General features: G+C 40.7%; 1 protein-coding gene across 10 annotated transcripts in view; it reads left to right on the forward strand.

The window, feature by feature from the left end:
• The window catches only part of add1 (adducin 1 (alpha)), a 32,355-nt gene that overhangs the window by 2,576 nt on the left and 8,177 nt on the right, over positions 1-21,602 (forward strand). For all 10 annotated transcript variants that reach the window (XM_049603421.1, XM_049603427.1, XM_049603423.1 and 7 more), the window contains exons 2-13: positions 9,646-9,854; positions 10,783-10,945; positions 11,271-11,422; positions 12,191-12,271; positions 12,472-12,621; positions 12,719-12,862; positions 13,042-13,140; positions 13,441-13,614; positions 13,907-14,164; positions 18,029-18,124; positions 18,231-18,323; positions 21,021-21,177. In XM_049603421.1, coding sequence (XP_049459378.1) covers positions 9,660-9,854; positions 10,783-10,945; positions 11,271-11,422; positions 12,191-12,271; positions 12,472-12,621; positions 12,719-12,862; positions 13,042-13,140; positions 13,441-13,614; positions 13,907-14,164; positions 18,029-18,124; positions 18,231-18,323; positions 21,021-21,177 — 1,762 coding nt within the window. In that variant the 5' untranslated portion in view covers positions 9,646-9,659. The remainder of the gene's footprint in view (positions 1-9,645; positions 9,855-10,782; positions 10,946-11,270; positions 11,423-12,190; positions 12,272-12,471; positions 12,622-12,718; positions 12,863-13,041; positions 13,141-13,440; positions 13,615-13,906; positions 14,165-18,028; positions 18,125-18,230; positions 18,324-21,020; positions 21,178-21,602) is intronic.

The following is a 21,602-nucleotide window of genomic DNA, read 5'->3' on the forward strand; positions in this document are numbered from 1 at the left end:
TCTCTCAAATGAAGCTTGAAGGTATCTTGGCTTTAATTGATCTGATGATCATTCCATTTTAGGGTGTAAAGGGTTTGGGCAGCTTGGAAAAGGTGTCATCATTTACCAAAGCAGAGGAAAATGTCTGGCTCTTCAGCTGCTAAATGCTCCACTGTGTTAGCCAGCTAGTTGCTAAGTGTGTCTGTCTGCTGATTAGAACTGAGCAGATAGAGTTCAGTGGGTTTTTAGAGCTTCACTCCTGAGAACAGCTGCAATAATTCTATGAGAGCTGAGAGAGTGAATCTGAACAGTAAAATAGTGGTCAAACAACATAAAGCTGAAACTCTCTGTGAAGCTGAGGGGAGCTGCAGATTCTGATGATAATTCTTTGTAGGCTCATCAAGTCACCCCATTCACATTGTCAGGTTGTTATTTGATGAATACTGGAATTGTGAGCTGGTGCGATTACCAATATTAGGGAGTAAAAATTCCCAATATTGATATATTGGCCAATATTCTATCCATCTATATCTATTAAAGGTGGGAATCACCAGAGGCTCCACGATAAGATATTATCTCAATACTTAAGCCGCTATTGTTGCGATTTTAAATGTGTTGCAGTATGCTGAGTATTGCAAAAACACATGTTGCGATTTATTACCTTTTTCAGCTGCTGATTATGTCTTCAAAGGAAAACTTTGTCCACATCTGTTTTATCTAATAAGATAAAATTTTCCACTCTGCTAATCTCACTTCAGTGTCAATCTAGTGGACTGAAAAAGCAATTGATTTTATTATTCTAGTCGGATACTTAAAGTTTGATTTGTATTTGTAAAACTAATAATTTGAAGTAAAAAAAATCAATACTTGGCGTTCGTGTAACAAGACAATATTGCCAAGCAAACTATTGCAATACTATGTATGCTGTATCGATTACCCCCCTCAACCCCATTATCTCTGTTTATTTATATCTGTATAGCTATTTCTGTATGTATTTATCTAGCTACACAGTTATTCCTCAGATGGTTATCCAACACTTGAGACAAATAATTGTAATGGATAATTTACATTAACATCTTACAGTATTTTACAGTTTACAATGTATTTATCGTCAAAAATGACATCAGTGCACTTGAAAATATTGCTCTTGATTGAGAATTTAATTATGATGAATTACTCCAGGCATCTTTTTCTGGATTATGTCCTATGAATAAAAACAACCTTTCAATATCTGTGCATAATGTTGGACAACATATACACTGGTACCGATACATCTGTGACAGGGCAATATTGGCTAATCAAATCGTTTGACATAGAATGTAGAATAGAATATTTCTGTTGTCATTGTACATGTACAAGAAATTGAATGCAACTGACTGATACATTGGTCAGGCTGTAATAAAAAATATAAATTATATCCACTAACTTTTCAGCCTAGTTACTCTTTTGCTGTGTGCCCCTAACTCAGATTTTTTCAGAGGGTTAGCATCATTTGGCCAAGCAAAAATACCTGGAAACTGTACTGTGTGATGTAATTACATAGCGAAAATAGATAAAGACATAAAGTAATATAGTGAGTGAGTGGATGACAATGAACTGTATCCTCTATAGCAGTCCATCTGACTTCAAAGAGGAAACAAACCTCGGCACAGTGATTTTTAAAATGTCTCCAAAAGCATGATTATGTGGTGAAACAATGAGGTTTGGTTGAATTCAGCTGTGCACAGCTCTACTATAAATAACCAGATCCAATATAAATAACTTGCTTATTCAACATGGCTCCTTCGTCCCAGATGGGAACGGATAAACTTTACCAACATTTCTCATGAAATAACCACACGAGCTCTGATTACAGCTCTACTTTCTTCCTTTGTTGCCATCTTGGTATTTCTTCATCTAATTCTCTTACCTTGGCAGGATCACACAGATAGACAGCACGCTTTAGAGCTGAAACACATACACAATAAATTAGAATAACATTTTTTTTGCATGCAGTGTGGTATGATATACATACATACTGAGAAAAATAATTGAACACGTTGAACAAGATCTTATTTTGTTGCCTTCTTTTCTTACATGATGTGGTTTAAGCAGTGATGTCAGTAATACGCAGGTGTATTGTTGTCTCCTTACGTTGTTAAACACTGTTATTTTGGTTTGTGGGATGTTAGCTCATGTTCTCAGCAAGGCTGTGACTTACTGTGTACGTCACTTACTGTCAGGTGCACAGGACCATACATAAGGCAGTGCTAAATGACACCTAACACATTCCTATCAGTCACAGTAGTTAGGGTCTGTAACACACACACACACACACACACACACACACACACACACTGACGAGCAGTTGCAAGTGGATTCTTCGTGCTCAGTAATGACAGGCATCCAGCTCAGATATATAAAGAGCCTTGTCCGAGTGCTTCTCTCAAATGTCTGAAAACTGCTTGATACAGCAACTGTACACACACACTCTCACACTGAAACTGTTACAGGCCATCTTTTTTTTCCCACACCATAATGATCTTTTCACAGCCGATAGCTTGATTGGCATATTTTTGGAACAAACTAAATAGATCTCTTTTTTCCAGAGAGCTTAGTCATGCTGAAAAGTTGTCTTTATTGCAAGCTTCCGTCTCTCAAAAGAGAATTATGATAAAGTTTTGAAATATGCACAATGTACACCCAGAGCTTTAGAGTTGACAAAAAGCCTGCCACCATGGGAGCGCAGAGAGTCTGGTGCTATTCTACATTTCTCTTTCCATTATTGGCCCACTGCTGTCTCTGTGGAGAATGGAAATATCTGTATTTAGTGGTGTCATTGCAGGTTCAAAACATCGGTTTAGTCAATCATCTAGAGGAAATTCAATCGCTTGTTTAACGCAACAGCTTCCTGTTCATTTTCCTTTTCAAGTGTACAGATGTACATTGTCCTGATAGGCTCATAAACTGTGGGTTAAAGCTTTTTGCCTGAGAAAATAGGTCTTTCTTCCATGTATGAACAGTCTGACAGTACACACCATAGAAAAACGTGTCAACCTGGACTTTTTTATGGTGATAATGGATTTTTAATTTTTTTGCTGATGATTTTTTTCCCAGTGTGGTGAAATACCTTGATTTATTAGGTATTTGATTTTCTACATTAATTTAAACAGACATTTCAGTGTGGTTGTTAGCGAGGCTAGCAGCATGGAGGCAATGTCAGTCGGCTGCCACTTTGGTCCAGACTGTAATATCTTAACAACTTTTGGCTGGATTAAGATGATATTTTGTACCATGTTTGACATGAGGCACTGGCAATATTTTTTTAATTTACTGTTTACTTTTTTAAATTTAAAAGTATTGGACAAAATGAATAATTAAGTGCAATACTTTGGTTTATGACCACATATCTGCAAAAGTAATGAGATTCCCATCAGCCTCAGCTACATTATGTATTAAGTGCTAATTAACAAAATGGGAACACGTTAAACAGCATATAGCTAAATTTGAGCATGTTAGCATTGTCAGTTTGTGCATGCTGTGTCTAAATACAGCCTCACAGAGCCGCTAGCATGGCTGTAGCTAGACCTTTAGAGTTATGCAGTGTCATTAAATTATGGGGATAACAGCGCACATTTTTAGACAGTCTCTCCTGGAAGGCATTTATAGTGTTAGTGTACATGAAAAATGTCTTTCTCATGATCAGGGACTGCTTGATTATGATGTTGGTGAAGAGCTAATAATGCAGATGAGCATGGTGGGGACTAATACAAGTGTGCTCAAAAGGAAATGCGCACACTAAGCTCACTGAAAGTGACATAAAGATGATGTTAGTTGAATCATCCTCACAAGGCTGCTTCTGGCGTTTCTAGTTAAGCCAGTAGTTTTTCATGACTGCAAACTTTGGTCAAAGTAAAGACATTGAACCAGCTGTCTGTGGCCATCAAGCAAGCATTAGGGTTGCAACAATATATCGGTTTCAAGGTGTGCCGTGTACATTTGCTTATCTACGATATTGGGGGAAAAAATGCAACTGGACAGAAAATTTCTACATCATTTTAGTTGTTTTCAAAAGGTAGACTTTTTACACATACTTAAATTAAAAATGTTTCAAATATAGTAATAAAACCTTTGTTTAACCAAAAATAACCCATCTAATACTAGTAATAACAACAATTCTGTAATACCGTGAAACCACAGTATTTTCTGAGATGGTTATCGTACCATGAAAATCTCATATCGTTGCAACCCTAGAGCACATACTGTATAGCCAAGCTTTGTAGTATTCTCTGGAAAGAATTATAACAAGTCCAGTATTCCCACCCTTAGGCTGCTGTTTCCTTTGCCTCCATTTGTAGCATTAGCAAGTCTAAAACGCTCGATTGTTACATGACAAATCAAAATGTCTCCACAGATTCCTCTCACACAAAAGCAGATGGCATATACTGTACTGTATGAATGCAATGCTTGATTCATCGTCACAGCATTTTCCTGTTGCTTGGAAACGACTAAACCCTTGGATGCATCCAGTCCAAGGGTTTTCCACATCCACAGTGAACATGGAGGCAGAAATAGCAGCTTTTGATGTGCATAAGCCGTTATATGCTGTGTGTCAGTGGCCCCTGGTACACAGGCAGCTGTCAGTGTCTTAAAGTCTTCCTAGCAGGCACTCTGATGCAGCATCCAGGAGGCAGGAGCTCAAACACGTTAATTTTGATCTTGCCCTAGTCAAATATAAGAGAGAGTTGGGCACTTGCCTTCAGCTGGAGCTGACACATGGCAGGTTTATCTGACTACAGCCTCAAAATAAAAATCTTTCTGTTTTCTCTGCAGGCTGGGGTTAACTTAGTCATGGTGTCTGCTGTATGCAATGGACAAATATGATTATTCAGTATTTAGGAAAATGGGTTTCTGCCCTAATTTGTAATTGCAATATGCACCTCTGTCTTGGTCACCAAACCCAAACCTGCAGGGCACAGACTGCTGGTCAGGCCACACGATGCAGTGCCAGGACCAGATACTTGCAGTCAGAGCTGCCATGAATTCCCCAACATTTGCAGGGTGGTGAATGAGTTGCAGCTTCAGGCACACCCATGGTTCCAGTCAAGGAGGACAGGGTACTTTCCAATACAGATTATTTAATGGGTGCGGTTACGGAACCACGGGTGAATCTGCCTTTAGGGAGATGGGCCATCACAAGACGCTCCATTTGGACCATTACTGAATTTATTCATGTCCTTTTTCTTCTGTCTCCTCTAAAGAATGTTCGGGTTAAAGAGATGAGCACTTTCTGGCTGTCAGGACTGTCATACTGATGTCCCAGTGTAGTAGTGTAGTGTATGGCAGTGACTCCACCCTTCACTGATGCAAAATGACAGGTGCTTCTGATACACAGTGACATTTCCAAAGTTTCGGTTAACAGTTATGAAACGGTAAAACATCTTAGCTTCCCTGTACATCAGTCTCATTCCATGTTGTATGAGTGTAACCAGGCCGCTGTCATTATTTCAATTCAACAATTAGTTTAATGCATAAAAATAAAGAATTTGATTCCCAACTTGACTTCATCTTGATCTTAAACAAACACTGCTATTAATTCAATGTATGTTGCATTATAGAAACCCCTGATTAAGACACAGAGCCTCTGACATGTTTTGAATCTAATGTGAAATGAGTAACACATTAGTTTGAAGGTGTGCGCCTTGTGACACCGACGGGCTTGCAGCGCGATGTTGGCCTACAGCTGTTCTTACATAACTGCAGTCTTTAAAGGCTGTCCCTTGTTTCCATGGTAATGTGTTTGGTTTCCATAGCGATTGCACTCTTAACAGGAGCGGAGGCTAGCCGAGCCCCTGCACCTACATATCTGAGCAGAGATGAGCAGTAAGGAGGGTCTGGCGAGGCGGGGGTGCCTTTGGTAGCGACAGCATCATGCATGAATAGAGAAAGCTTCCTGCATCTATTGCTGATGTTATTGCTTCATTGTCCATGAGAAATAAAGTTAAGGATCTGGGCGTTTGTTTTAGCAAAGTTTACACCACGGAGAAAGATTATCTAGAGATGTTCAAGCTGGAATTGTGTGCGGTGTTACACAGCTGGAGTGATTCGGTTAATGTTTGTAGGAAGGCAGAGTGCAGCATGGAATGACTCAAACAAATGCTCCGTGAGATGGCAGCGGAAGTGACCTGGTTGAACTCCAATATTAATATTTGTTAATGCACAATACAGCCTGTAATCCCCCCTAACCTCTCCTTGATTGTGATTGTACTGATAGAGGAAAAAAGCAGAATATTTGAGAGCTACAAAGTTGCTCCTGCTGCTCTTCTATTTTTCTCCGTCATGTGGTTTTTAGTGATACTTCTGGTTCATTCATCCCGTATTTGCAGGTGTTTGCAGATTTTGTGGTCGTGTGCACTGCAGTGTTGGACCGGTGGATCATGTTACACAGCTCCTGCAGTGCTTCAGTGCATAGAGATGTGTCATTGTGAGCATGATTAGCATTGATACACAGCGTTTATTCTGGTTTTAGTGCTAATAAATGTATTTCCGAGCAAGAATATTCTTCTCTCTAAGCAAAAAATACAGCAGCATGAATGTCTAGTCATTTCAGAGTTTTGTTTCTTATTTTAGTTGTCCTGTTGTCAGCAGACATGTTTGATTCCCATCGCTGCCTCTACCAATGAACACCAAGATGAACAGTGAATGCAAGCATAAACAAGTCGGAGCAAAGTGAATGAGATCAGACTAGCGGTCTGGAAGCATTAAGAATATCTTCCTGTTAACCAGGCTGACACGGGCCAGGCTTGGAAGGGCTGCAGAGACTGCAGTGTTGTCTTGTACCTTTCTTTGTTGTGTCAGACAGACCAACTTCACCTGTATCTGTCAGTGTAAACACATCTATTTGTTCAGTGTGACTTTTAAGTATATTTTCAAGTGATTATGTGGCAGGTTTTTCACCAGTGTTTTTGTTTATTTTCCAGCATCAAACCAATCTGCCCTGAGTTTTGCAGTGCATGGTGATACATTTTGTTTATAACAGGCCAGGGGCTGTCTCTTCCTCCCTAATGAGAGTATTTGGCACCAGAGCTAATTGCTGATGTCCTTATTTTTTCTGTCAATAACTGATGTCCTAGTCACACGAGTGAGACAGAGCAACAGAGTTTTCCCTCCTGAATTTTTGCAGAGAGAGTATGAAGCTCGCGATTCTCGACGTCTTTCTTTTGTAACTGCAGTTTAAGACAGTAGTAATGACTAAAGGAAAACAGTCGAGAGGAGACACCAAAGGGAAGAATGTGAGAGGATTCGGTTTTATGAAATCTGGGGCAACTATTGTTACAAAGGCAGGGGTCCCACCTACCTCCTCTTTGGACACAGTTTGGAGTTTCTTCACCCTTGGATGGCGTAAGGATTTGTATTTAATTTTAACATTTGTATAAATACTCAATAAATATATTTGAGTAAAGATGTTGAGAATTACATCCAGAATGGCCCTTTGATATGAGACACAAAAAATAGTATCTACATTTTAAAGACTAAAGACTAGACTTAGACTAAATTAGCTTAAAGAAAAAACCAAACTCTAATTTGTTGTTTTTATGCTATAGAATGGTATAGTTTAATGAAAACTGTAGGCGTGGGAATCACCAGAGGACCCCACGATATGACATCATCACAGTTCTTGCAATACTACACTGAATCGATTTTTTTTTTCCCCTCACCCCTGGAAAACAGTGTGATAATTTTGCAGTTACTAGTTACAAAAAACAGCTAATAACCAAACTGAAGAGCAGAGACTGCTGATTTCAGTTAAAGCTAACTAGCACAGGAGATAGCCACAGCTAGTCATGGTCACAGCTAAATTTACATACTTCTCCTCCCCTAGCTGTTTCCTGTTATAGAAATATATTTATGATGATGATGAATTGATATCCTGGTACTTTAGTTTGTATTAAACTGAGATGCTGCATTAATTGCTAAATCTGGTTTTGGTGAATAAAAGCAACTAAACTAGTCCAACCTAAAGGTAACTAGCCTAGCTTAGTGGAGAAGCAGTAACCATCCAGGGGTGCACCGTCTAGAGAGGTAAACCAGGCAAATGTGGGGCACCCTAACATTTTTTGGAAGAGGGGCCCCCAATAGCCACATGATAGCAAATTTTGGATACTTGCTGGATACTGTTTGAAGAACAATCCGCTACTTACCTTAATGGGTGTATACATCAGCACAGTGAATAGAAATTAATGAAAGAATAAACAAGAAAACGAGGTAAAACAACACTTATTTGCTGATTTGCCATGGGCCCCCTCCCCCGAGTTGGTGTGGACTTTATTTCTTCTTTTAGATTATGAATTAATTTTTATATTTATTTGAAGGTGATTATTAACAAATGGTAGGTGAAAAGCAGAGACATTTCTTAATACCGTGTTTTCACTTAATATTTCCATTTTTACCAAAGACAAGAGTACAGTTTTTATGTTATCTGTGATCATTGTCAATTATTTTTTGTTATAAAATAATTGTTCTAACACAAAAAAGACATAAAATGAAGGTATATCATCCTGTCCATCCGCTACACAGTTCACCCAATCAGCTTTAATCCTGTATTCTCCTCAACTTCAGCTTTCTCTCTATGATGTTGTTACATTGGATTATTTAATTTCCCTTCATTTAATGTGTATATGAGGTGAAAACAGACAAAACATAGTTGCCCTAGAATTAGCCAAACAGCTTGAAAACACAAAAACCTTGATTGGAGCAGGTGACCTGAGATTTATGGAAAAATGTTGAGTTTGATGTCGTGGAAAACCTCAGAACACCAATAAAGCCAGTCAGAAACAGAGAGAGGGTCTCTGCCAACTCTCAGTGTGATGCTGGATGCTTTGGGTTTGGTCTGCAGTTGTCATGGTAGTTTTGGCTGAACACTCGTATTGATGCCGACTAATGGGCTGCATCATCCTCTCCCCTCCCCCCCCTTTACCCATGCATGCTTGCACACACACATTTCCCTGTGCTCACAAGTTTGTCTGTGCCCTTCAGAGTCAGGGCCTGAGTAGTCTGTGCGGTGATCGACAGGCAGACGTTTTATCCTCACATACACCCAGGCAGCTGGACGGACATGGATCTATAGGAGATCTGTCTCTCTGTCCTCTTCATGTCATTAAACCCCTGATGTTTTCCAGGCTGAATGCTGAGATACCTCTGGCTGTATTTCCAGTTTCTGTTTTACTTTCCTTTGCCCAGCCTTGACAGCTGAGTGGTGTTGTGATTCCAGGAAACACATTGTGAAAATCAATGAAAACACATCTCAGCTGGGAAGAGTGGTCACGTGATCGTGACAGGAAGTAGCGGCAAGTGTTGTCGGTGTGATTGGCTTTATGGTCTGATGACTGATGATACTCATTTCCTCTTTTCTCTGTCAGCATCTTATTGATATATGTTTTTTATTATTCATGAAATGTGTGGCCTTCATCTACACATTTAATAAAAAAGCCTGTCATGATTTTATACAAAAAGTTTAAAGCAGACAGTGAGTGTTTTTATAACAGGTATTATTTATCTGTGACAAGTTTTTAATCCTAATAAGGGAGTTATCTAGAAACAGATATATGGGGACATGATGTGTGTTATCTATAAGTTTTCAACTGACAGAAAAAGCTTCATTGTAATCGCTTATCATTCCCTGTACAGGAGGCCAGCCAAGGATGAACGGCGACTCAGGTGCCGGCGTGGTGACGGCGCCCCCTCCCACCACAGCCCCCCACAAGGAGCGGTACTTCGACCGGGTGGATGAGAGCAGCCCGGAGTACCAGAGGGAGAGAAACATGGCACCCGACCTGCGGCAGGATTTCAACATGATGGAGCAGAGGAAGAGGGTGTCCATGATACTACAGAGCCCGGTTAGTGAAACAAACACATTAAATATATTCAGAAACAGTAGCATCCATTACATCTGCTGTACATTCACTACAATAACTAACAAAATACTGCGGTCACACGCCGACATAACCAGCATGTTAGAATGTGAATGGGCTCTTTTTAGTGTAAAGGCAGCAGCCTTCTCAACATCACATGATGGATCCAGTTTATTCCCCGTCACAACAGTGTGTCTGTGAGCAGCTGAATACTCAGGACAGAGAGCAGCACTGTTTTAAAGGCCTATTGTATGTATGGAAAGCACTGATGTATTCCGGTGTTGACAAAAGGCCCAGAGTGGTGCTGATATGAGGTTTTTACTTTATTTTTTTGGGTCAGCGCTGAGAGAGTCATTAAGCTGTGACTTTTTTTTATGACCTTTGTCTGAATCTCACCTTTATGGACTGTTGAATTACACTCAGTTTATTATTTACACCCAGCCGAAACTCAAATGCAATAATCCTGTTGTTAGATAAGACACCTGTCAGCATGATGCAATACAGTTCAACAGCACCACAAACTACATCTTCCACAACGAACAAACAGCTGAATCAACTGCTCAAAAATGGTTTCAACAATTTTAATATTGTAATCTTCGTAAAAGTAGGATTTATGTTGTATGGGACTGTTGTATTAGACTGTAATTAGTTTTAGCCGGGTGTAAACTGGCAACTGTGAGTATCCTTGGCTAATGTGTGTACTTGCCTCTCCGCCATGTGTCTTTTAAAAAGCATACTTAATGTTCGTGTTATTCAGAGTAGGTCGGTCTGGAGGTTGGTCTCAGATGTAGCCTCTCAACCTCGAACAATCCTTCTCTGTCCATCTTTTACCCGTTATGTTTTTGGGTCACTGTTTGTTTTTTGCGCTTACATTTGTTTGTGTTTTTGTTTGTATCTGCGTCAATGATGGTAGGCATTCTGCGATGAGCTGGAGACAATGATCCAGGATCAGCTGAAGAAGGGGAAGACGCCCACTAGCCTGCTGGCTCTGCAGCAGATCGCAGACTTCATGACCACCAGCATGCCCTCCATGTATCCCGCTGCACCACAGGGAGGCATGGCAGCACTCAACATGAGTAAGCAAAGAAGAGAATGAAGAAGAGTGTGTGCGACTTTTTGACCTCAGCTCCACTATGTTTGTGTGCGAACAATGAGTAATGCGCCGTATGCCAAAGTTAATTTCTGCACAACGAGTCCAGTTGGATTCCTGTAAGCAGACTTTATCTAATTATTATCTGTGAGATCTTTGTCTCTTCTGCTAACAAGGAAACAGAAATGGTTTTCATTTCTTTCTGTACAGAGCGCTGTGTGTTCAGTATTTTGCTCTTGTAGTGTCTCCTTTTTACATCTTTCATGTAAGCGAATCCTGTCTTCCTGTCTGACTCCATCTCCTCCTCTCAGGTTTGGGTATGGTGACTCCAGTGAATGATCTGCGTGGCTCAGACTCGATTTCCTACGACAAGGGCGAGAAGCTGCTTCGCTGCAAGCTGGCTGCCTTCTATCGGCTCGCTGACTTGTTCGGCTGGTCGGAGCTCATCTACAACCACCTGACAGTAAGATGGGCTTCTTTCCTAATGCAAACCATGTTGATTGAATTTGGCATTCAGCAGTTCAGTGTTTTTATCTGTTCCACTAAAGCAGAGCATAGCAAACTGTGAGGCATCCCTCTCCTGGGTGGCACAGGAGCAAAGGAAGTCAGTTACTGTAGTTTGGCTTGTAGATTTGGCCTGCTTACCAACACAGTCAGCAGCAGTTTAGCACAAAGGTCATGGAGGCAATCAAGGTACGTTAAACATCCATAAACATAAATAGTTTGTCTTGGAAATCATGGATTTATAACTCCACAACCTGCCTTCTTCAGTATTAAAGTAATCCAGTGATAGTTGTCTGTACATCTTTATGTACATGGCAAACAGGAAACTGCTTACAGCAAATTTGACATACTTTTAATGGTGCCATTGCCGAAAGTGTCAACAAATACAAGATTAGAAAGAGACCTCAAGTTGTAGCCCACAGCTAACTAATTAACAGACTTCACAGCAAGAGTATACCTCCTGTTTAAATCACCCAAAACCTATGAGGGATTTGCAGTGGTGCAGATGCCTCTTTGTCTGAGGGGGTGTCCGACTAAAGTAGTAGAGCATGTCTTTAAAAAACCTCTCAGTGCTATATATAATTACAACACATACATGTGGGCTTTAACGATGTGGGTATCTTATTTGGAAGTTTAGAATATGTTCTAAGAGGGTATGTTTTGGTGTAAGTGAAATGAACTGCAAAGTAACACTGTAATCTAACTTGACTATCGTATGGTGTTTTAGGTCAGGGTGAACTCGGATCAGGAGCGCTTCCTAATTGTCCCTTTTGGGCTCCTGTACAGTGAAGTGACCGCCTCCAGTCTGGTGAGAATCTGCGCTGATCTCTAATAGAACTGCATGTCCTTTCTTCTGTTTTCTATCAGTGAATGAAGCCATTTTCCTTATTTCTCTTTTCACTTCTCATGTGATAACATGTAATAAAATTAATGAACTGCCAGATTCAAAGCTAAAGTCATTCAAATTACAGCTTTCATTAACCCATTGTCGTCTGCTCTGCTCTCCAGGTGAAGATAAACCTTCAAGGTGAGATAGTCGACCGGGGCAGCACCAATCTTGGGGTCAACCAGGCCGGCTTCACCCTCCACTCCGCCATCTACGCTGCACGGCCCGATGTCAAGTCTATCGTACATGTACACACACCTGCGGGTGCAGCGGTAAGGGGCAGAGTATACAAAGTAGTTAGGCCTCTATATGAACAGATTCGAACATATTGTTGTCTTATGTTGCGTTGTCTTGTTGGTTTGATTGCAGGTGTCAGCCATGAAATGCGGCCTGTTGCCCATCTCACCTGAGGCACTGTCACTGGGTGAGGTGACCTATCATGACTACCATGGCATAGTGGTGGATGAGGGAGAAACTGCTCTGATACAGAGGAACCTCGGGCCAAACAGCAAGGTAACAGCAGAGTGTGTGTATGTGAGAGTGAATACAAGAGGACTACTGTTTCTGCAGCCAAGGAAATGTCAATTTTAAATATAGTTGTGTCATCATACATTCTAATTTTATAACTTTTTAAACACAAAGAAGAAATGAGAATGTGCTTTTTTTCGTGTTTTATTTTCCCTCTCTCCCAGGTGCTCATCCTGAGGAATCATGGCTTGGTGTCTGTAGGCGAAACAGTGGAGGAAGCTTTCTATTACATCCACAATCTGGTCACTGCCTGTGAGATCCAGGTATGACACACACTGAGCTCTGTATAAAATATTCCCTCTGAAATATCAAAGATCAAAGTATGATGTATGAACCATGTATTTTCCTTTTGCTTGTTATATCTGGCACCGTGTTTGTCTGCATTTTTCATAACAATGGTCTCTGTCTCCTGTCTCTCCACATTTTCATATACGTTCATGTTTCTTCATGTTGACGTGTCTTTATGTGTCTGTGTGTCCTCATGTCCACATTTTATTTTCCTTCTGTATTCTGGATCTGTCTGTTATTTGTCTGTCGGTATCCCTCGCCCCGATTTGTTCCAGGTGCGAACACTGGCCAGCGCTGGAGGGCCAGATAATCTGGTGATGCTGGACCCATCGAAATACAAGTCACGCCCGCGGGTCCCGGAGCCAGCTGGCGACGGGTCCTCCACACACCCTAAGTGGCAAATCGGGGAGCAGGAGTTTGAGGCACTCATGAGAATGCTCGATAACTTGGTAAGTACAAAGGAAAAGGGGAAACTTTTGCAGGGGAGTGGGAGTATATTATTACCTTGACTCTCTGATGACATGACACCTACTGACAAATATTCTTCCAATATGCTGAATTTATTCAAACTGGTGTGTTTTATTGTCTGTAAATTAAATGTTGTGTTTGAGAGAAGAATTTGTTATTCTGCTTTTTTAAACAAAGTTGTAGTTACATGGTCTGGCTATAGATATTGATAGCTAGTTACTATATTGACATTTGCTAACCCCTGTTGCTGTTGATTATCTTCCTGTTTCCCAGGGCTACAGGACGGGCTACCCTTACCGCTGCCCGGCATTGCGAGACAAAGCTAAAAAGTACAGTGACGTGGAGATCCCTCCCTCTGCCCACGGTGGTTACTCATACGGGGAGGACAGTGACTCAGGTGCTCGCTCCCCACTGAAACAGAGCTTCCAGCGCGGCCAGCGTGACAAGACCCGCTGGCTCAATGCCGGCGGCCGGCCCGACGAGCCTTACGAGGACGGGCCCGACGGCAGCAGCCCCAAGTCGAAGCCTAAGGTGTGGACGAACATAACACACGATCACGTCAAACCCTTGCTGCAGTCTCTCTCGTCTGGTGTCTGCGTGCCAAGCTGTATAACCAACTGCTTGGTCTGTGCCTACCTTATTGTTCATAGTAAAGATTTTACAGCTACCTTGTTGGTGGAAGTGGGCAGGTGGTCGGCATCCTGAGAGTCTGGGGACAGTGAGGAATAAAATTGTAGTACAGATCTAAAACTGGAAGTCGGTATAATCATGCATTCACTACTTTTTGTCTTTTTTAGGCTCGCTCACACTGTAATTTCAGGTGTCCTATTAACCCACCTTTCCAATGCAGTTAACTCTGCTCTGTTAATTACTTTGCAGCGTAGCTGTCAGTATTCGTTGACCCTCTTTGCTCTCTTTCCCTCCTGGTCCCCTAATGCTTCATGATGCCGGGCCAGCTGCCCAAAGCATGCCCCACTGCATGTGTAGTAGTGAAATGCATTGTTGGTGTTGATGTTTTTCCCAGAGGAGCGAGCAGCAGGGGTGTGGCATGAGTCCTCAAGTGCACAGGTGAATGTGGCAAGACACGGTGACGTTGCTGCTAACCACACTATTGCTCACCGTCCCCCGCAGTACACACTCTTAGCTTTATCTTTGCATCTTGAAGTTAGCTTTTGGTAACTTATTTGCTCAAATATGATTCAGTGAAATGAATAGAGAAAGCAAGTACGGTGAGATCTGAGGCTATATCAACCAAAACCATCTCAGTGTGAGTTTGCTCTGTGGGCTGCTCACACAGCATATTTATAAGACTTAAATAAACAAATGAGGGAGGTGGCATGTCTCTAACTAAGAACCTTTAATTGCCAGAATAATGTCAGATACATTAAAAAAAAAAGAAAAAGAAAACTTTCCCTTGCAAAGGAGTTATGCAGCCTGCTTTTCTAATTTTTATTGTCCTGAAACACCTTCAACTGCTCCCAGTTGTACTTTTCTGTTTCCTCTATTTTTGTCTGGTTTCAGTTTATTCTGAAAATGGTTTTGACCTCGAGGCCTGCATGAATGGATTTGTTTGGAAAAAAAAAAAATAACAGCAGAGGAAAAAGCCATGAAATTTGACCTGACTTTTGAATCAATTATCTCCTGTTGGGAAAGTAGGAAATGTTGTGTTGTGAGACTCTTTCTCAGTGAGTATATCGCGTTTACATGTTCATCTCATACTCAACCAACCCCAACCCAGCTACTTCCATCCAGAAACCCTCCCTCATCTAGCCCCTGGTTTGGCAGCTAAGCAGCCAAGCTTGAAGTCAACACGGGAATGAAGTCATGAGCTTACGCTTTCCACCCGCGAATTACATGCCTAGTTTTTTAAAAAAAAAAAAAAAAAAAAAGGTTAAACAAAATATTTTGCATGAAAGCTGAAGATTTGATTTGTATATTCACCCGCTGCTCATTCAGTTTGGTGCAAGAAACTGGTAAAGACTTTTTTTCCTCCAATCATGCTGAGCATTACCAGGTTTACAAAAACATTGTGAAAAGTAGATGGGGCTATTTTTTTCACAATAAAAGGAAAATGTCAAGACAATAAAAGGTTTCATCCACTGCAGGAAAGATACACTCTTGTCTTAGTTTATAGCGTTGTGGCTTTTTTTTTTCTTTCTTTTTTTTTGTCCCAATGTGGGCGAGTGTCCTGGGGTCTGTTTCTCTCTTATCTCTGTCGTCCTTGTTGTTGTGTATCAGCCTGGGAAATGACTTTGGTGATGCCAGCTCACCCCTCACTGCCACTCTCGCTTCGTAAGCCAGCCTCATCATCTGTCACCCACCCACTCACCCCTCACTTCTCCCTCCCTCACCCCCCCCTCCCCCCCACCTTTTTTCATTCTGTGATGTTTTCAGTTGATCTTCAGTGTGATCCTTCTGTTTGTTTTTGATTCTAATAGTACATCAATGATGATGACAAATGGGTTTCAGCAGTACGAATACACTCTTAGACTTTACTCGCTGCATCTTATTGTGCACCTTTAAACTGTCGTCATGCGTGAGGTCTCTTTCAGTTTCTGACTGAGCAACACCAACACTTATTACCTCGGAGTATTAAAGGAATACTTCACCCCTGAAATGACCATTTGTATACCAGTTACTGAGCCCTTGTTACACTGAATCTCGCATGCCTCTGGTTAACCAAGAATCCAAATAAAGGGGGAGCATTTTATTATATTGAAGTCACAGGAGGATGCATTTAACAACTGCAAAATGATACCAAAACATCAGTTTACAAACTCTCATACAACTCATGGAGTAAGTCCAAGTCTCATTATCCAGTATAAATTCAGTATTTCCCAAACGTGCATTTTTGTTAAAATCTTAATCTTAAAAACTGAACAGAAAGTAAAACCTATCTATGCTCTCTTCAAAGCCATATTCCGTTGACAAAAGCAGTAATTTTACCTCGCTGAACACTAGCTGCTGGTCTACGGCTGCTTCGATTAGCTATTGTCTTTATGTATTTGGGTGACTTTGGTGTTCTAAACGGTTACTTCAGATTCACCAAAGTCACACAGTGACACAAACTACAGATTGAGGCAGCGGTAGACCAACAGCTCTCATGTACAGTGATGTAAAATTACTGTTTTTGTCAATGGAGTCTGGTATTGAAGAGAGCATAGGTAAGTCCAGTTCCCCATCGCAAAGGGCTTTCTGTTTAGAAAGTACTGAGCATACAGCTGGATAAATGAGACTTTGTGTGTGAGAGTTTGTGAATGGATTTTTAAAATAGTTTTGCCAGTGTTAACCATGGACCCATTTGACTTCAATTCATCAAGAATTTTCTTAGTTTTTGAATTCTTTGTTCACTGTGGAAGCATGTGAGAAAATCAAAGTTGTCTTCACGAATTCAACCTCATGCAGGATGAGTAATTTTTACACAAGTGGCCATTTGGGGGGTGAGGTATTCCTGTAAGCCAAAAAGGTTGTCTAACCACCAGAGGGATTTAAAAACAGTGCTTCCTCTCTCTGTGGGCTCCTAAAATGGGTCAAACAAACTTCTCAGCATCTTAAAATATCATGAACCACAGCTCTTTCTCATAACTGATATGCTCATAAAACATTTCTAAGCTCCTTGACCTCTTTTTAAACACCTGTTGTTAAACTTTCACAGTGTCAACACAGTGAGATTTCATTTCTCACTTCAGCAGGATTGTGCAGGTTCATGTGGGACTTCGTAGTGTTTTAGTTTGACTCTTCCAGATGAATGTAAAAAATGTAACTACAGAACACTGTGATTAGATATTTTGTGTGAAATTATGTATGTGCATAATTTATAAATGCTGAAATTACATTTACACATATGCCCTTGTGAACATAATGCCTGTAGTTTTCTAGCATTTCCTGATAATAGTCTTAATTTTTATGACATTTCAGCTCTATGCAACAGTTTCTGAGTAAACATTCAAAAAATGGGATTGATCATGTATCAGGACTGCCCTAATACTCTGTATTTAGATAATTTAGTCTTGCTCCAGTCTGGGATTGTGAACCCCACTACCCAAATCAGACATGTTAGACTGAATTCTGTGATCAGCGCACATTACTGGGAAAATACAGTCTAATATCACAGGGTGATAAATAAGCATCAGAGAGGTGATACAGGTAATAATGCTTAACAGTCCCCTACTAAATCTGTTAATATATAAATTAATCTCATCATCATTGGTTCACTTTTTACATTTAAACCTTTTTAAAGCCATCCAATTTTGTCCATTTCAGTTCCGCATGATTCTTGTATTGTGAAGCCTGCATAGTATTTTGTCTAAATCTATTTTTGTATTTGGGTTTTCATGTCGTTCTGTATATCTGGTTTTATTTTATTTATTTTAACACTTCATGTGGTGTTCACAGTGGACAAAGGAGGAAGGACTCCGCCAGGCTGCTGCAGCCAATCAGTTCATCCCATTGAACACCAACCCAAAAGAAGTCCTGGAGATGAGGAATAAGGTATCACATTGTTCTCCTTTTACTGCCTTTACTTAATGATGCTGATGCACATGGATGTACTGTGTGTTTATCTCTCATTTATGAAGTAAAATGTTGTTATTTGTAGATCCGGGAGCAGAACCTGCAGGACATAAAGACAGCAGGGCCCCAGTCACAGGTTCTGTGTGCCAGCACCGTGGTGGAACGCACCTATAACCAGGTCAGTGAGTGAACTTGGCACATTAAAAGCCTCGCTGCTACAGCTATCCTGACCTGGAGATGAATATGAGTCTCACACTAATGAAATACTTAAGTATCTTTGTAGTTTGGTGTCTTAAATTCAGTTTCAGTGGATTTAATTTTTTAAAAAATCTCATAATCTGTCCAGGTCTGGAGTCACCCCTTAAACCAAAATGCTGTAAAGTGTGAATACTGTGCGTGAACTTGTCCCTAAGCTTTGATAAATTAAATTGGTTGCAATAAAAACCCATTCACTGTAATCTGGCCTGACATCAGTTTCTGAAGAAGTAACTTCACCACTAATAACAGAGAGCAAAACATGTCCTCCATGTTGTGTCCCAGAGCATGGGGTGACTTTATAACTGTCACATTATTCTTTGACCACAGAGATTTTCAATCTGGCAGGTGAGTAGTGTTTCGGAGAGGTAACCTCAGTCTGCTCTCCAAACCTGCCAGCTCCGGTTGTGTACATATTCATACATATATATTTTTTCCTACTTCATTTCTTATTTTGGTGTTTATTTTTTTTGCCTTTTTCTTTATGGTAGTTCAGAGTTGAAGCTGTTGTTTCTCTCAGCACTTGCAGACTGGTTTGCAAGTGCTGGTTTGGTTCATTTTGGTCTCTTTCAGTGTTTTAAAAAAATCCCCAGTGCAGTTTAGAGCTTTGATTCACTGCCTGAGTCCGATTAGGCCCGACCTGACCCGCCGGTGGTTTGATTCTGGGTCAGGCTTGGAGTGAAACTAAGCAGGTTCATGTGGGGTTGGGCCTTATTTTTGGGCTCGATCAAAGCTCTACTACAGTCTAATGTACTTTTATTTCTTTGCATGCACTCTTAATCCTCTTTTGAGAGGAGAAAATTGAAATGCTAACAGTTTTACTTCAGTTTGCATGATTTGCCCTTCCTTCACTGGGCAGCTCTTAGCTTTGGATGAGCAGGACATGGGCAAATTAAATCCGCTGCTAATTATTTTTAACGTGTCAAGTTTTAGGGGTGCCTAAAACTTCACCCAGCATGTCCATAGTAAGACCAAAGGCACCCTTGATATACTACCTTGTTAACACTCAGAGGTTATAAGCCTAATATTGTATAGCACACCCTCTTGTGGTTCACTTACAATGCATGAGCTTGGCTTTTTGCTCCATCACTGCTATGCTTTCCACAGCCCCACATCTCTTTCCAGATCCATCTCTCTTTGCACGCATTTCCAGTGGTTGTCTTTGTCTGTATGGTATGTGTGAGTGCAGAGGTGGAAAGTAACTAAACAAAAATAATTGACCCTACTTTTATCAAGATTTCACACAGCTTTAAATGAAGGAAAATATTGCAACTCTTTTAGAGTTACAGATAAACCTACAGTTGTGTTTCTGTTAAATAACAAAGAGAACCTATTCAGGCTCTTTTCTGAAAGATGATCTCTCCAAATTTTACATTTGGGAGATTTATTAGTTTGTATTCTTGTGAAAATGGTCATGGTCAGGTTGACAAATTGGCCCTTTCACAGTGACCATAAATATCCTACCTAAAGTAGTCGCCTCGTGTGCTTGAGGATTACTTGGGTGATATTATATGTACCCTAGTGAGATTTAGTAGTACTCTTTCCACCTTTGTGTGTGTGAGTGTGTGAAAGGTGATATGTTCTTAAACGTCTGCACACATTCACGCCTGCCTGACAGACTGCCAATTTAATGTGCTGGTGTTAAGAGCTGGGTTGTGCTCCCCTCCCTCACTGGGTTTACTATTGCAGGACGCCCCTCTGTCTGACTGTACAGACACTATTGATGGCCTCGATGTGTCCGAGGGTTCCTATAGTCCTGCTAAATCAATTAGAAAGGTACTTACTGCTCCAGTCACAAATTCTATTCACCTGTACTTCACATCATCCTTCAGTCATTCCTGTGAGGCTCCAGATATGCACTTGGCTTGTCTAGATGAAGTGAATCATAGTGCTGCAACGTGAGGCCATTTTCTAGACCTCTAGAGCCTAAGAACTTTGGATGCAGTTAATATTTTGTCTGTGTCAGCGAGGATCCTTGAGGTGAAAGATGATGTGTATATTGCTGTCATGAGTCTGTCTGAAGGAGAGATATTCACCATTGTTTCAAAACGTATTGTTGCAAGTAAAGGTGGGAAGGTATTAGATCTAGTCATCTAGTAAGTCCTTGAATGAGTAAGTGAAGTTTAAACTGTTAAAACTGTTTTTGGTTTGAAGCACAATATAGTTTACTGCAGCCATGCCTTTTATGCTTCATCTTGACTACCTCCTGTTTGCCTGTTGGTGTGCTTTTGGCTTGAACTCTTTCTCAATTGTGTAAGTGCTTGGCTTTTATACATCAGTGTTACTGTATGGACTGAAAAAGGAAAAGCTCTGCTCTTTCCTAATATAGTAACCTGCTGTTTTACATAATGACGTGTGCTTCCTGAATTTTGAAATAGCCTGTTAGCTCTAATGTGTGCACTGAAGACATACATTTATTCATCTAGGGTTGATACTGATCACGCTGCATAATAGTTATGTGTGTAAACTGCCTCTAATCTAATAATCCAGTTTAAGTGAGTGAGTTTTCTCCAAGCATTCTAGTTTCCAACATATTCAATCCTTCCATGTGTAACGTGCAGTCATCTGCGTTACCTTCAGGGTCTCATCTGTCATTGCTTTTCTTCTGTGTGTCCTGAAGGGGGAGCTAGTGACCGCGTCCAAGGCCATCATTGAAAAGGAGTACCAGCCCAAGGTTATCGTCAGCAAGCAGGGTCCCAACCCCTTCACCAAACTCACCGACCAGGAGCTGGAGGAGTACTGCAAGGAGGTGGAGCAGAAACAGAAAGGCCCTGAAGGTAAAGGGGATGTGTGGAGGAGATGAAATGAATCTCAGTGTAATGTGGGGAAAAAACTTCTTGCTACACCCCCTCTACCTTGGTATTCTTTTTAAGAATTATAAATTTACAACCCTACATTAGATAAAATGTTTTTCTTCTTGGGTTGCTGAGCTATATTCTACAATGATCCTATAATGATACATGTACATAATGACTAGTGGAGGTAGCATTTATGACAATGCCGATGAGAGTCTAATAATTGTTTGATCCTTCCCGGAGTAAAACAGCATTGCATTAACAGGGGAATGTGTTGTGTAAGTCTTCTGTAATCGCTCTTCCTTGACCTCCCTTAAGAAAAGTCAGTTAGATTAGTCTACACTGAAAGTATAGATTCAGACAGGAACTGAGGAAAGATCACCTGAACTGTTCAGCTTAATGTTAAT

The sequence above is a fragment of the Epinephelus fuscoguttatus genome, linkage group LG18, assembly GCF_011397635.1.
Source record: "Epinephelus fuscoguttatus linkage group LG18, E.fuscoguttatus.final_Chr_v1".
Taxonomy (NCBI): Eukaryota; Metazoa; Chordata; class Actinopteri; order Perciformes; family Serranidae; genus Epinephelus; species Epinephelus fuscoguttatus.